This window comes from Beta vulgaris, chromosome 1 (genome assembly GCF_026745355.1).
Source record: "Beta vulgaris subsp. vulgaris cultivar EL10 chromosome 1, EL10.2, whole genome shotgun sequence".
NCBI classification, from domain to species: Eukaryota; Viridiplantae; Streptophyta; class Magnoliopsida; order Caryophyllales; family Amaranthaceae; genus Beta; species Beta vulgaris.
Window position 1 is genome coordinate 51,170,633 of NC_079202.1, and position 14,389 is coordinate 51,185,021.

At 31.1% G+C, this 14,389-nt stretch overlaps 1 protein-coding gene across 1 annotated transcript; it reads right to left on the reverse strand.

Annotated features, from left to right (window-relative positions):
- Positions 1-1,820: 1,820 nt before the first annotated feature.
- Positions 1,821-11,004, reverse strand: LOC104905505 (probable methyltransferase PMT15). The gene is made up of 6 exons (XM_010694078.3): positions 10,154-11,004; positions 4,781-4,991; positions 3,686-3,983; positions 3,203-3,595; positions 3,039-3,116; positions 1,821-2,344 (listed from the first exon to the last, which is right to left on the reverse strand). The coding sequence occupies exons 1-6, from the start codon at positions 10,820-10,822 to the stop codon at positions 2,113-2,115; spliced, it is 1,881 nt and encodes a 626-aa protein (XP_010692380.2). The 5' UTR covers positions 10,823-11,004; the 3' UTR covers positions 1,821-2,112.
- Positions 11,005-14,389: the final 3,385 nt, after the last annotated feature.

Consider the following 14,389-nt stretch of genomic DNA (forward strand, 5'->3'; position numbering starts at 1 on the left):
ATATTACTAAAGTAGAAACCACTAAATCAAGTGATATTTGATGTTTTCAAATTTAAAATGAAATATTAATAAATAAAATATACAATTATCTGGGGCATAACCTATATATGCCTAAAATCTAGTTTTATTTTATATCTTATATCCACACTATTCATTAAGTTAACTTTGTAATTAAACTATAATTAAAACTTACAACGATAAAAAGGTTGTATATTAATGTTATTTGTATATATTGACTTGGCTTTATATTGGACAAACATTTAGTAATGGTGATAACAAAAAATCTATAAAAAGAAAGGAATAATACTCCAAAAGGAAGAAGTTGACTAAACAGAGACAATTAACTTTTAATTATTTTTTATGTAAATTAGTTTTTTTTTCCATTTTTTTAGGTTTTAAGGTACAATTAAATTAATAGGCAAGATTAGTTTATATAAATAAAAGGCTAGGATTTGTTATAGCCGTTGAACAATCATTCGATAAAAAGACGGAATTTTGTTGACGGGGCGTTTGGTACGAGGGATTGGGAGTTTGGGGATTAGAGGATGGGATTGGGAATGGGAGTTAGAAGGTGGGAATTCATTAAATATATCCCAATCCCTTGTTTGGTATGTTAGTGGGATTAAGTAGGGAATATATTGTTAAATTACAAATTTACCCATTTTAATGAAGGATAGCAAAAGAAGAGCAAGCAAAGTATATGTTAATGAAGGGTAAATTTGTCTTTTAACATAACCAAAAATAATCCCCTCCCTAATACCTGCCCACCCCATGTCTTATTTTGGTGGGATAAGAGGGATTTTAATCCCATTGCCCTTCACATGAGAATTTAGATATCCCCTCAAACAAACATGAAATATCTACCCATTTGGATATAATATCCCATTCCTACCCCCTAATCCCCCTAAACAAACACTCCGTGATTGTTTGCTTTTATCTCGATCCACTTCGATTTCCTCTCAAGATGACTTACATGTGAGGTTAGATGAATAGTGAGGATATTCATATTTTTAATTCATATAGGTAAAATTTAGATGGTTTGCAGTTTGTTTGAGAGTTTGTGCAATATGACATGAGAAATAACATCTATAAGGCTTATATGTAACCAAACATATTACTCGTGAAAAACTTATGCAACTTGTTGCATTATCCTCACTCCTCAGTCCTCACCCTACTATAAAAGAAAGTGTTGTGTTATTTCTCCTGTCAATTATACAACAAATTACTTCGTGATGTAAACCAAATGAAGAGGCACTTGACAGACGATCCTTGTAAATTGTTAAGAGTACAATTGTGTGTAGCTCAAATGTGGGGTGGAACTTGAGAGTAGTTCAGTAACTCTACGTAAAATTAAACCAATTAATTTTATGATGAAACTTTACCAAACTTGTATATGGTTAAACTCTCATCTAATATGGGTTTGTACAAAGTCTAATCATTATTGTGGTAGATTTGTGTCAGCTTACAAATATACTAAATTTGCCAAAACAATTTATATAAAAAAACTGATGGTACAAATGGATAACAAAGCTTGAGTGTATTAATCATATATGTTCCGATCGTTGCAACTATATATTCAAGAGTTTGTCTTGTAAGAAACCGGCTACTTTTAAATTAAATAGGCAATGGTAACTCCAATATTAAAAAGAGAATTAGTCCAATAGTAATTAGGTTAATTTCTTTGGGTGATTAATTTAATCCATTTAGTGACTAGGTCTAATTTTATATTAAAATTAGACCATATCTTTTAATAATTTTTGTATATTCAAATCTCACCACTTTACTTATATTATAAATACATCAAAATGAACCAATTAAGATAAGCACAAAGAACTCTTCTTTAATATATTTTTTTTTTTGATTTCTATTTTCCACAAACCGATGAATTACAACAATTGTTAAAAGAATTAAGATCCACTCAACTTGAACATTATCCTGTATGGTTTTCAATTGGATGTATCCAATTGTTCTATAAATATACAGTCCAACTTAAATGATGAACCCAAATTTCAAAATGAGAAAAGAAAAAGAAAAATTACAAAAGAATTGTAGATTAAAAAAGGCAAAATAAATCTAAAATATACTCTATTTAATATAGGCCCAAAAGAATGTCTAAGAAGCAGTTTGGGCCGGTGCAGGAGCAGTCCAATATTGTTTAACAGCAACCATAACCTTCTCCCTCTGCATCGGTCCTTCCTCATGATCAAAAATTACACTATTCCATTGCATTTCTTCAATGTTATTCTTCACCTTCACTAACACATCAATGTCATCTCTAAATATTACACAACCTTCTGGACGTAAAATTCTGTCCATCTCCAATAAAATGTCTTCCATCTTACACCTACAACATATTTATATTTCAATAATCGTAGTTAAGTAAAATCAACAAAGAAAACTAGCATTTTTTGCATGCGATGCATACTTCGAATTTTTTTAGACAGGAATTCGGTTTTTTTTTTCGACATAAGAGTCAAAATTTGAACATTAGACATACCAAGTATAATTGTTTTTAGTTGCAAAATTTGATTGGTTTAGTCTCTCACTTAAGGATATCACCAGTTTTTTTTTTTACTTTTCAAAGTTAAATTCTATGAACAAAATAGAAATTTTATCAAATTTATTTATGATTTCTAATATTATAATTTTTTTAGTTGATTTTTGAATTAAGTACACTACTTCATAGATAGTGATTTCAAGTCAAATTTTTGTGAGTATGTATTGACGGTGTAATGTATTAGTTGTAATTTGTAAGTGAATTTTTTTAGGTTTGTAAAGTTTCCTCATTTGAGTGCTTTGTATGATGTAAATTATGCAATTCTATGATTTTAGTTGACTTTTGAGTGATTGTTATAATTTTATTTCCAGTATTTTTGTTTGAAACCCCCTTTCGTTTGTAAATGAATTTGTAATTTAGAAAGAGAAGAGGGGATGAAACAGTCTCTTTCTTCGGAGACACCATAACTCCCCCTCCTCCTTCTCTTATATAATAGAGATAGAGCAACCCAATTAGGTAATCAAAACTCAAAAGAAATTACCTGCCATCATAAAGACTAAACACGGAATGAGCATGTAACAAGTCGTACGTTCTTGGATAAGTAGACATTGCCTCACACCTAAGCAAAAATATAACCATTATTTAGTTGCGAATTTTATGATACAAACTATAAACATGAGGTACATACTACATATATGAACTTACCAGCTTTGGTATGTACCAATCAAACCACGCTCGAACACTACTCCAAGAGTGTTAACCTTAGCCTCAACAGGAACAATATTCATAACCCAAACAGGGTCATCGACTAGGGCAGCTGCAAAGCCTCCCAAGTTCGCGTTCATGTCAAGGATATTACGATACCTCCCTGCATCATTTAACTCGTTGTTCAAAGACTTGTAGTATGCTAACCTCTCCTTCCAAATTATCGTGTCTTTTGTAAAGACATCCGGGGTTATACTCTCCAAGCTACCACTATACACCCTTGGAGGAACCGCGGTTAGCTTATGTGGCCATTTCGATACTTCTCCTCCGGCCATTTGTGTTATGTTAGAGACGGGAGGGAGTGGGGTTAAACATGCCTCCATGTTCGTGTACCTGCCAATTGCAATGTATCGTAAATAAGTTGAGATCGATAAGTTAAGTTTAAGGCCAATAAGTTCGGATGTTTGAATAAGTTATATATACCATGCAAGATCAGGATCTTGAGCCTCACAAAAGCGCGGTTTCTTAAAAAGCCTGCGATTCTTTTTGCAGTGAACATGATTAGTAGGCTTCTGCCATACTGCAATATCCCCTATTTGCCTTAGCTTTTTCCAGCACAAGCTTTTAGCAACAGCTTCAATGGTTGATTGTTCAGAATTTAAATCTTTCTTGCTTCTTTCCCAACCTTTCCAATGGGCCTCCCAGTTGATGGGTGGCCCAGAAAGGATCCAGTAACCTCCAGGCCTTAATATTCTATCGACTTCAATCAAGTATAGTCCATCTGCCCATCAAAAGCAAGTGCTAATTAAATATCTGAACGTATACAAAAGCCTCAAAACTACAGATATATGAAAACAATATGGACATTTAAAATTCCAAAATTAAGAGTATGCTTTGAAGATTTTGTATAATATTGATATATGTATATAAGTATAAAATTTAAAATTGAAATTTATTTGTTAAAATCCTGCATAAACATAACACAATTTGGAACTTCTGACACGGCATAAATTCGTTGAGTAAAATTTGAACATGACAACGTGACACGATACAATCATGAATGAACTCAAACCTATCTAGCTCAATTTCACAATCTTATGTTTCATATACTAAGAAAAAATGTAATAACAATGGAAAATTGCTAGTACAAAAGCAAACATGAATGTTACATTCTCCATTTTTTTAGATGATTCATTTTGACTTTTGACGCTATCTACATGTATGATTTTGACTATCTCTTTTGGTAAAGAAAAATATAGTCAGGTAAGATCTTGTTAGATTCATTTCAATATATACTTTTCAAATATAACCATTATTGGATAATATTATATGTAAGGGATAATATTATATTATAAAGGGTAGAATGGTACTTTCATAGTCATAGGTTTGTATTGTAAACACTATATATATATATATATATATATATATATATATATATATATAGTGTATTTTGTAATTTTTATTTATTAATAATTAGAGATTTTAGGCTCAAATTAGTACATCGACAAGTGTGTCTAAACGTCTTGTCTAACGAAATGAGTAAACTAAAAAAAATGAATAAATATAGTGTTGAGTTACCATATTGACCCCATGGAATGAGGCAACGCGAGCAATGTGCCATGTCAAAAGATCTAGAAGGGTAAGGGAGGCGGGTGGTAGCCATGATCCCTATTAATGCCGGCACACCCCTTTCCAGAGCAAACTGAACTTGAGCTTCATGTGTGTCTTTTGGTGCAAACGACACCGTTAGAATGTTGCGTGACAAAAGGTAAGCTCCAAAACTTGCAACCTTCATATTAAACAACAAAAAGATACAAACATATTCTTCTAATTATTCACATATCTCCAACACTATATATTGACAAGTTGGAAAAGCAAAGGTGTAGAAAACTATTCATATACAACAATGCAAATTTACAATCATAGCAGTACCATCTTGAATCTTCTCACAACTTTATAATAAACCTTTAAAAAGTTATTAATTGATATTACAATTAATTAAAGGCGAGGTGCACCACATAAATCGTATGGGACGAGTTTCATGGTCTAATCGGATGATTATGCACAATCCGACTCTAACACTACAAGAAATCGGTTTAAATCCAAGTCCGACATCATACTTAGATCCGACTTAAAATCCGAACATCCGATTCCGACTCCGATCTGACTTAAAAATCCACACACTCGACTCAAAATCCCATCATCCGACTCCGATACCGATCTGACTTATTTTTCCGCCCATTTTTTATATTAGAAAAGTCTTCTATACGACAGTAATCTAATCTATACAATTAATCTAATAATCATATGAAAATCTTATAACGTACAAATTAAATAATCTAAATATTACTATTATTATTAACAATCATTTCTTCAATGGGAAATCCTTATATAATACAATTGGCTGAAAGTCGAGGTCACGTTAAACATAAATAATGCATTAACACAACTAAGAAAAGAGGATTAATTAACTTAAAATCAGAGTCGGATTATTTTATGAGATCCGACTCCGACCCTCCTCCGACTCGGATACGGACTTTTTAAACGGAGCTGGATTTGGATTTCTTTTTCGAAATCGGCTCGGCTTTATTTTCGGATTGGAGCAAATTAGGGTCGGATCCGGATTGGATTGTCATTCCTAGTCCTACCAATATCCTATCTTAGAACAAGCTAAGTTTTGGATGAAATCAACTTAAATACTCCCTCTTTGTATTTTTTTTATATTTTCTACTTTAATTGTACGTATTTATCAATGTACTTATTGTATCTTAAATATATTTCATTACATATAAGTAAAATTATAATGATTAGATATCAATAAAGTATCATTGAAACGAACCAAACAATACTCCACCATGATTATATTTTTCCTTATATATTTGAGAAAAAATTAGAAAATTCTCTTTAATAATTATGAATAATAAATAGTTTCAAAATTTTAAGTGAGAAAGAAAAAAAAATAGTGGAGGTAACAGGTAAGGCTTTAAAGACTGAGTCGCGAAGGTCATTGCCCTGCAAGTTCGTCTTCTATTAATCACTGTTACACACTACACCATACATTGTCCTTTAATAGCTTGATTATGTGTGGTCAAATAATTGATAAAGAGGCTACCAACTCCTACGTGATCGATTTGGTGAAATTGTGCTTTAATTAACCTTATCCCTAACTCAATTTCTTGAAACGACACTAGTCCACACATCTTGTGAAGAGTGGTTAACTAATAAATGGTTCTTACTATATTCCAAAGATATAATAAAAGTAAGTAAGATAAAATCATCATACTAATAGTTATTATTGTACATAATAATCCTGACCATATAATACGAGCAACGTAACTATCTTAAAGTTTATTGATATCCATTAATTTTTGTGTAGCTATCCATCAGCCAGTCATATTCCAACATTGAAATTATTGTGAAAAAAGTTCAAATTTTTTTCTTTCAAGAAAAGATTCTAAAAGTTTAAGTTGTGAGAAGTGGCAAATTACGTGAGCTTCAACGTAAACTATTACATGCACAAACAGTTGAAATTGAGGGTTGGAATCTTTGCTTTGTAGACAAATTATTATGGTCCCGCTTCCTATCTAACGCCTGAAATTGGAAGATAGAGACAATACCAATATAATATAGTAGTATATGATAAAGCTCTCAAATTCTTAGCATAATTATCTCTCTTTTTCAGTAGTTTGATTTTTAACATAAATTATCAAAAAAAAAAAAAAAGAAAGAGAAATACTGTTTCTGATTTGCAGAGCATTAAAACCCCATTCTATTGAATTTTCTTACATAAAAAAAGTGATACTACATCAAAAGATATTCATGATTAGTCATGAAACACAACCATATAATCCTCCGTTTTAAGAATAAATCATATAATATTACCTTTCTGAAAAGAATAGATCATATTAGATTTTTTTTATCAAAATATACTTTATCACATTGTTATTTTTCATAAAAATATTATGGCACAGAAATCAAGAATGTCTTGATCTAGTGGTTAAGATTGAGTTTATGTGAACAATAGGTAATAGGTTCGAATCCCCCTTTCCTAAAAAAAAATTATCACACAGAGTTATTATCGCTTTTAATTTTGGATCGAGAGTGAGTAATCTCATAGCTCCATAAAGATTTTTCATTTTTTATTATATTATGCATATGATTACATTCTTACTACTTTGACTTTTCATTTAATTGATTTTTTTTTATTAATTCCGTACTTTGTAATATTTTTTCTTCTCATTTTGCCTATTTCCCCACTTGTTAATGAGAATCATATATTCCTAAACTTTCACTAGCAAGTAACTACCATATTCTGTTACTAATAAAGTAATAATAATATTCTCTTCAAAAAAAAGTCATAATAATATTCTTTCACACACTTTTATATGAGACAACTTATCATACGAACAATATAACTTTTTAAATTTAAAGGTTATTCATAAATTATTAGAATAGGCGGTCTAATTTTAACATAAAATTAGACGAATTTAAAAATGAATTTTTCTAACAAGCCCATTCCATTTCACTCTAACCTAACACTATCCTAGTCATCCCTTATCTTATCATTCCTTTTTTTTCTTGATTATCGAACTACAACAGATAATTTCAAAAAAAAAAATTAACACAGTAGTTTTACCAAACGGATTAAACTAGTCACTAAATGAATTAAACTCGTCACTGAATGGATTAAAGAATATCATTACTGACTAGATTAAATTGGTCACGAAATAGATTTAGTCCCCAAATAGATTAAACTAGTCACTATATTAGAAAAAGATGACATGTTCTCCTGTTAATATCGGGTTTGGACCGTGCCTAATTTTAAGTTAAAATTAAACTGTCTATCTCTTACAAAAAAACCAACTAAAGGTTATTATTCCATACTATGTATGTAGATAGATAATTTTTAACATCTCATACTAACTTATCCTAAATTACACGGAAACTTGTTGATTTTTTATAGTCCTTGGTCGCTATCTAGGAGTATGACACATTCCCATGATATAGGAAATATACTAAAGCTAAATAATTTAATAAGTAAAAAGGCATCCATCCCTCTAACAAAAGGATATGCTAACTCAAAATCAGCAAATGTCACAATCTTTTCCTGGCAATGTCGCCATTTTATTGTTTTTGGATTTGGTTAATTAATTAATTAATTACATAGATTTACCAATACATGACCTGTCATAAATTATATACTTTTCCCCTAATTAAAACTGTGATCTACCAAAAAGGAAACAATACAATAAAAAAACCTCTTATTTTCTGCATGAAATCACACATTCACACCCTCAATCTTAACTTACCAAAATTTGGTATTTCCTTTACCTACCTAACAAAAGATCCAAAAAACTGAAAGCCAAAAAGCACAATAATTTTAAAAGAAAAAGGCAGTTTTAAATTCCTAACTCCGGTCCTAGCTAGCTCGGTTCAATTAAACCGTTCAACTTTTTAACCAAGCACGTAACTTCCTTATTCTTCCTGAAAAGTCAACTAAACTTCATAAATACATGAACAACACCAATGATAATACACGTCGAAAGCATTGTTATATCCATATTAGTTTCTACGGGCATGTTCTCTTCACCTTATTTTCAGTTCGGTTCAATTCAGTTTAATTATGGACAATACTTTTACTCTCACATATCACTATTCATTTCAGTTGAGCTCAAATCAACTCAGTTTAGTTCAGCTGCTTTATGCCGAAAGAAACAAGCCATAATTAACACTCTTAAGTCATTGTCTCTTGAGCTCTTAAACTATTAATATCTTTAGTTACATATTCGATCTGTTTTTATCTAGCATAATGATGAAGAGTGTAAGGGTAAAAGGAGGTTGTCTAAATGTTTAATTGTTGCATCTCACGTACTAAGAAGTTAACCTAATAACAACTTAACTCTATTTCTTACCAATTTAGATTTAAGTTGGTACCAATTAGAATTTGGTACTAAGTTTGTATTCTGGTATCAAATTTAAATTTGGTACCAAATTGACTCTTACTTTAACACCAAACTTTAACTTGGTATGGTGGTACCAACTTAACTCTAATTTAGTACCAGTTAGAGATGATCAAATCAATTACCCCTTCAACTAGTAAATTGACAAATGTATTATTTGGTGGAATCTTCATCGATTCCACCACATTGTTACTAACACTTGATTAATGCAATATGTAAATAGAATATATTTCAAGTCTACACATACATGGATGAACCTATAAATTAAGATCAGTTGCTATAAATTAATAAATTTTGAACTCCAAAAGCCATATGGACTCAAAATTTTATACTCAACCTCCGTCTCAAAATCTAGTTCCTATTTTGTTTTGCAGTCTCTAAAACGTACATTTGAGTTACAATATCTTATTGTTCGTATTAGTAAATAAAAATATAAAAAGTTGATATCATGAGTATATACATTGAGACGAATCTAACAATATCTCACATGACTATGTTTTTTTTAATATAAATTAATAAGAATATTTGATCAAAAATTTGACTCTCAAAATAAAAACAAAAACTATATTTTAAGATGAAACGAAGGAAGTACATAAACTCATATGCTAATACCTCCTTAATTGTTCATCCACACACAAATCAATAAAAAAGACACATCTTTTAATTGTTTATCTTATATGGGTAATCAACTAACACGTAACACACAATTAATAGATAAAGAAAGGATTACTATATATCTAATTTATGGCCAGGATAGTTCAATTTAGTTCATTTGTAGCTTGTTAAAATTGGAATTCAAAACCTTGGTTGAAAATAAGTCTATACAGTTTCTTTTATTACTCCTATTTTGAATTAGGAAATTGATTAACTTTAATTAACTTCGTGAGGTCCAATTTTCAAGTATCATCAACTAATCCAAAGACGAGTCCACATAAAATCAACAAGCCGGTCTAACCGAACCGAAAAAAATTATTACTACGTATTTACTTACCCCACAACCGGTATCAATGGCGGTTCGAACCGAGCCATCTTTAAGATTAATAATTCTTCCAATTTCATCAATATAAGCATCAGCTCCACGAGGAAACATGGTCCCACCACCCGGGAAAGTGAACCGGTCTTCTTCAAACCGGACCCAATTTTGTCCGGCTTTTTCAACAGTCAACCATTTATGAGGAACATTCGCATACCAAACCATATCCCTACTCTCCGGCCACCTAAACGGCGTCGTATATCCATTCGGTGCCGGAACACGGCACGTAACAACCTCTCCCAACTCCATCGGACAATGACGCTCACGGTACACAAGCCGGTCTCGAGGGAACCGTAGCGAGCGATCGACGTCGTGGCATGGAGTGTATTCTGAGAAGTTAAGGCTGCATGGAGGGAAGTGGTTAACACGCGCCAATGAAGATGATATAGAATGGTGGGAAGAAAAGTCTAGAGGTATAGGAATAGGGTTTGATGAGTTTTTTAGGGTGAAACAAGAAGTTGAGAGTTTAGGGAAGAGGGAAGATTGAGGAGAAGGAGGGTGATAAGAGCCTAAAAGGTAAGAAAGAGAACATAATAAGAGAAGAGAAAGTAAATAGTAGAGGTTTAGTTTGTGGTTGAAGAAGAGGAAGAATTTGTGTTTAAGGTGGTAGTAATGGTGTTGCGCCATTGATGGTGGAGAATTAGAAAGATCAATGGATTTTGATGGGTGGGTGAAGCTTCAAGGGGTTTATATGTATATATATGGAAGAAAATTGGGAAATTTGAATGTGATGTTTGAAAGAGGATATGGTAAAAATTTATTATGGTATGTATTTATGTATGAAGATCAAAAGGGAGCGAGAGTGATCTTGGGTTTTACACGATCATATATATATAATGTTAGTCCTAAGTATATTAGAAAATTTAATTATAATAAGATAATATTTACATTAAATAACAATACTAAATCGAAGAGAATTATGTACTTTTTATATCAATTATGGATTACTTTTTCTTATTTATATATTATCTGGTGTACATTATCGTATTAACATATATCTATCAATCTATTTACAATTTTACATTATACTGAAAAAACAAAAGTAACATCTGTCACTTTTGTATTAAAAACTAGTTTTTGTTCCCGATCATGTCCTAAGTCATTCGATATCAAATTTAAATTTTTTAAAAAATTGAATTTATTTAAAATAGTTTTAAATTTCATTTAGTTTGTTGTAATTTGAGATTATACTTATTTATTTAAGAGTATATCATAAAATATATTATTTCATTAAACATTTATAATAAAAGTTGTTTACCAACGACAATTAAGAAAAAAATTAATAGTGTATATTTTCCCATCCGTTTAGATTATAGAATCATTAGACGTTTTTGCATATGGTGGGCTACATTGCATGTCCCCCAAGTTTAATGATAATATATATATATATATATATATATATATATATATATATATATATATATACACACTTTTGATTACGAGGTCGAATTTTTTTACCATAAATATACTCCCTTCGTTTCAAAATATAAGACTCGCAAGATGTTCAAGGTCGAACTTTGACCGTTAATTGCTCTTAATACATGTTGATAGAAATTTTTAAAAAATAATGTCATTATTAAATAACAGTGTATATAAAAGGATAGAATAGTCTTTTAACTAGTCATAGGCCTGTATTGTAAACCTATATATATTGAATATCAGGGTTAACCACTATGGCAGAGGTCGTCGAGAAGAACGACTGGAACGGCCGGGCAGCAACGGTCGTGACCGCTGGCGGAGGCAACGACGGACCGGAGGTCGACGCCGGCGGTGGCTGCGAAACGGCGGCTGGGGAGGCGGAAGTGGGATGCGACAGATCCATGAGGAGAAATTAAAAATTTATTTTGAGAGAGGGAAAAATTGTTTTAGAAAAATCTAGGCTGTGATACCATGTATAAGTGTGAAGAATAATTGTGTTAACCTGATGTATTAACCCTGGTATTCAATATATATAGGTTTACAATACAGGCCTATGACTAGTTAAAGACTATTTTATCCTTTTATATACAATGTTATTTAATAGTCATTATAGTATTTTTCAAGACGAATCCAATGATATATGATATAACTTTTATAATGGTATATAGATAGATGTGATATGGGAAAGTTCGTTTCTAACATAATTATTCTTATTGACAAAAAGCCTCAAAAACATACGAACTTGAAAGGGACGACATACAATGTTATTTTGGGGTGAGTTAGCTAGAGTAGATATATAAGTCGTCGTCTAATTATTGCGTTTATTTGGTTTGACTGCCATGATTTTACTAATGCAGTCCATCTATTTTTAGTACTTTTGACTAATTTATTACATTCTTGTGTTTTCAGAGGTACCCAAAAGTTTAGAGAACTATCAAAGTCAAATTGCTCCAGTAATCTCCACTTCAATTCATTCAAGTTTAATGTTCTCCAAATTAAAGTACAAAGTCAAATGTATAAGACACACCATTCTTTTGTTTTAAAAAATAGAATTCTAATGTCTTAGCACTTAAGTATATACTTATATAATTTGGAAAAATAAAAACTAGGTATAAATTGAAAAACTAAATACTCTCTCCGTTTTACGTATAAGACACGCACGATGTTCGAGGTTGAATTTTGATCATTAATTACTCTCAATTTATGTTGATAGAAAATTTTAAAAAATAATATTATTATAGTATTTTTCAAGATGAATCCAACAGTATACTTTTTATATTTTTTATTTATCGTATTTAAGAGATATTTGTAGTCAAAGCAAATTTTTATAAAGCGTGAATGTCTTATATTTTGAAACAGGGAAGTATTGAATTTGATCCTGGACAAAATTTCCCCATGGCCTATCTATCTCGTGATAGTAGTTACTTTATTTACTTATTTAGCAGTAGACTACTACTAGTAGGTTGCTTTTTCATTTGGGTGGGTGATCAAATTGGGTGGTGTGATGACTGATGAATTGATGATGAAGTGAGAAGCTCATATTTTGTGTTCGCATTTAAAAGTCCGCGTGTTACATACTTACTAATTTGGAGCCTTGGACACTTCTAGGATAACTTCTGAAGAGGTTTTTGTCACACTCTTTATTCCAAACATAAAAGGGTAACATGGCAACTTTCTTCTAGCTATGGTGCTCTATATTGAGTACTTATTCATCTTTACACAAAATAAAAGTGCACGAGAATATATGTGTAAGCACTAATTTTCTTACTAATCATATTTAGATTATGTATAGTCATTCTAAGTATGTTAACACATTAATGACTTATTTAATAGGCAATAATAAATTTGAGGACTAAATAATGTGATTTTCTAACAATAGTCATATGTCTCTATCCATGATAATGAATCTATCTATATAAATTTATTAAAATGCGTTTTTAAATAAGGAACAGTATCACGTGGTGCTCTCCCTATAAGCGAGTTTTAGTTCATGTAATTCATGTACAATAAAAAATAGAAATTGGATTGTATAAGTTTTGATATAGTGACCTCAAGTTCATTTACTAAAGTTTTAACTACTAGACCAAGTTGTACTTAGTGCTATCATTTTAAAGTACAATATTAATAAACGGAATTTTTTCTTACCCGTAGGGAGTTTCAGTTCATGTAATCCATGTACATACAATAAAAAAATTAAGAAATTGCATAATATAGGATTTGATCCCGAGACCTCAAGTACATATACTAAAGTTCTAACCACTAGGCTAAGTTGCATTTAGTGTTATTATCATAAAGTATTATATTAATAAAAGAAATATTTTCTTACCGGGGCATAGCCCGGGCCTAATAACTAGTTTCCATCTTCAAACATGTATATTATATCGTAAAATTTACACAACCATCTACCAACTCTAAAGGGGTTATGAATAAATGGATGGCAATAATTATGAAATGTTTGAGGCTTAAGGGTGATTAATTCAGTGTAAATTACACTAATATTATTTACCTCGCCTTCATTTACTATTTATCGTACTATACGTAATAAGTATAACAATATCACTACCAGAACTTGGACCATCAATGACAACCAAATAATGATGGGACGAAAATTCCATCACAAAAGCCTTTTGCGACAGGGGTAACAACCAAATAAAGACGGGAACAACCGTTACAAAGGTCTTTTCTGACGGCCTAATTAGGGGATTTTCCATCAATGACCGCTGCTTTCTATGACGGGTTAGCAACGGAAAATTCTGTCACTATTGGCTTTTAGGG

Bases quoted from the DNA above. Each gene is read 5' to 3' on its own strand.
- LOC104905505 (XM_010694078.3), bottom strand. From the start codon at position 10,822: ATGGCGCAACACCATTACTACCACCTTAAACACAAATTCTTCCTCTTC. The intron at 4,992-10,153 runs GTAAGTAAATAC...TTTAATATGAAG, and splicing joins CCATTGATACCGGTTGTGGG to GTTGCAAGTTTTGGAGCTTA. The intron at 3,984-4,780 runs GTAACTCAACAC...TTTGATGGGCAG, and splicing joins CATTCCATGGGGTCAATATG to ATGGACTATACTTGATTGAA.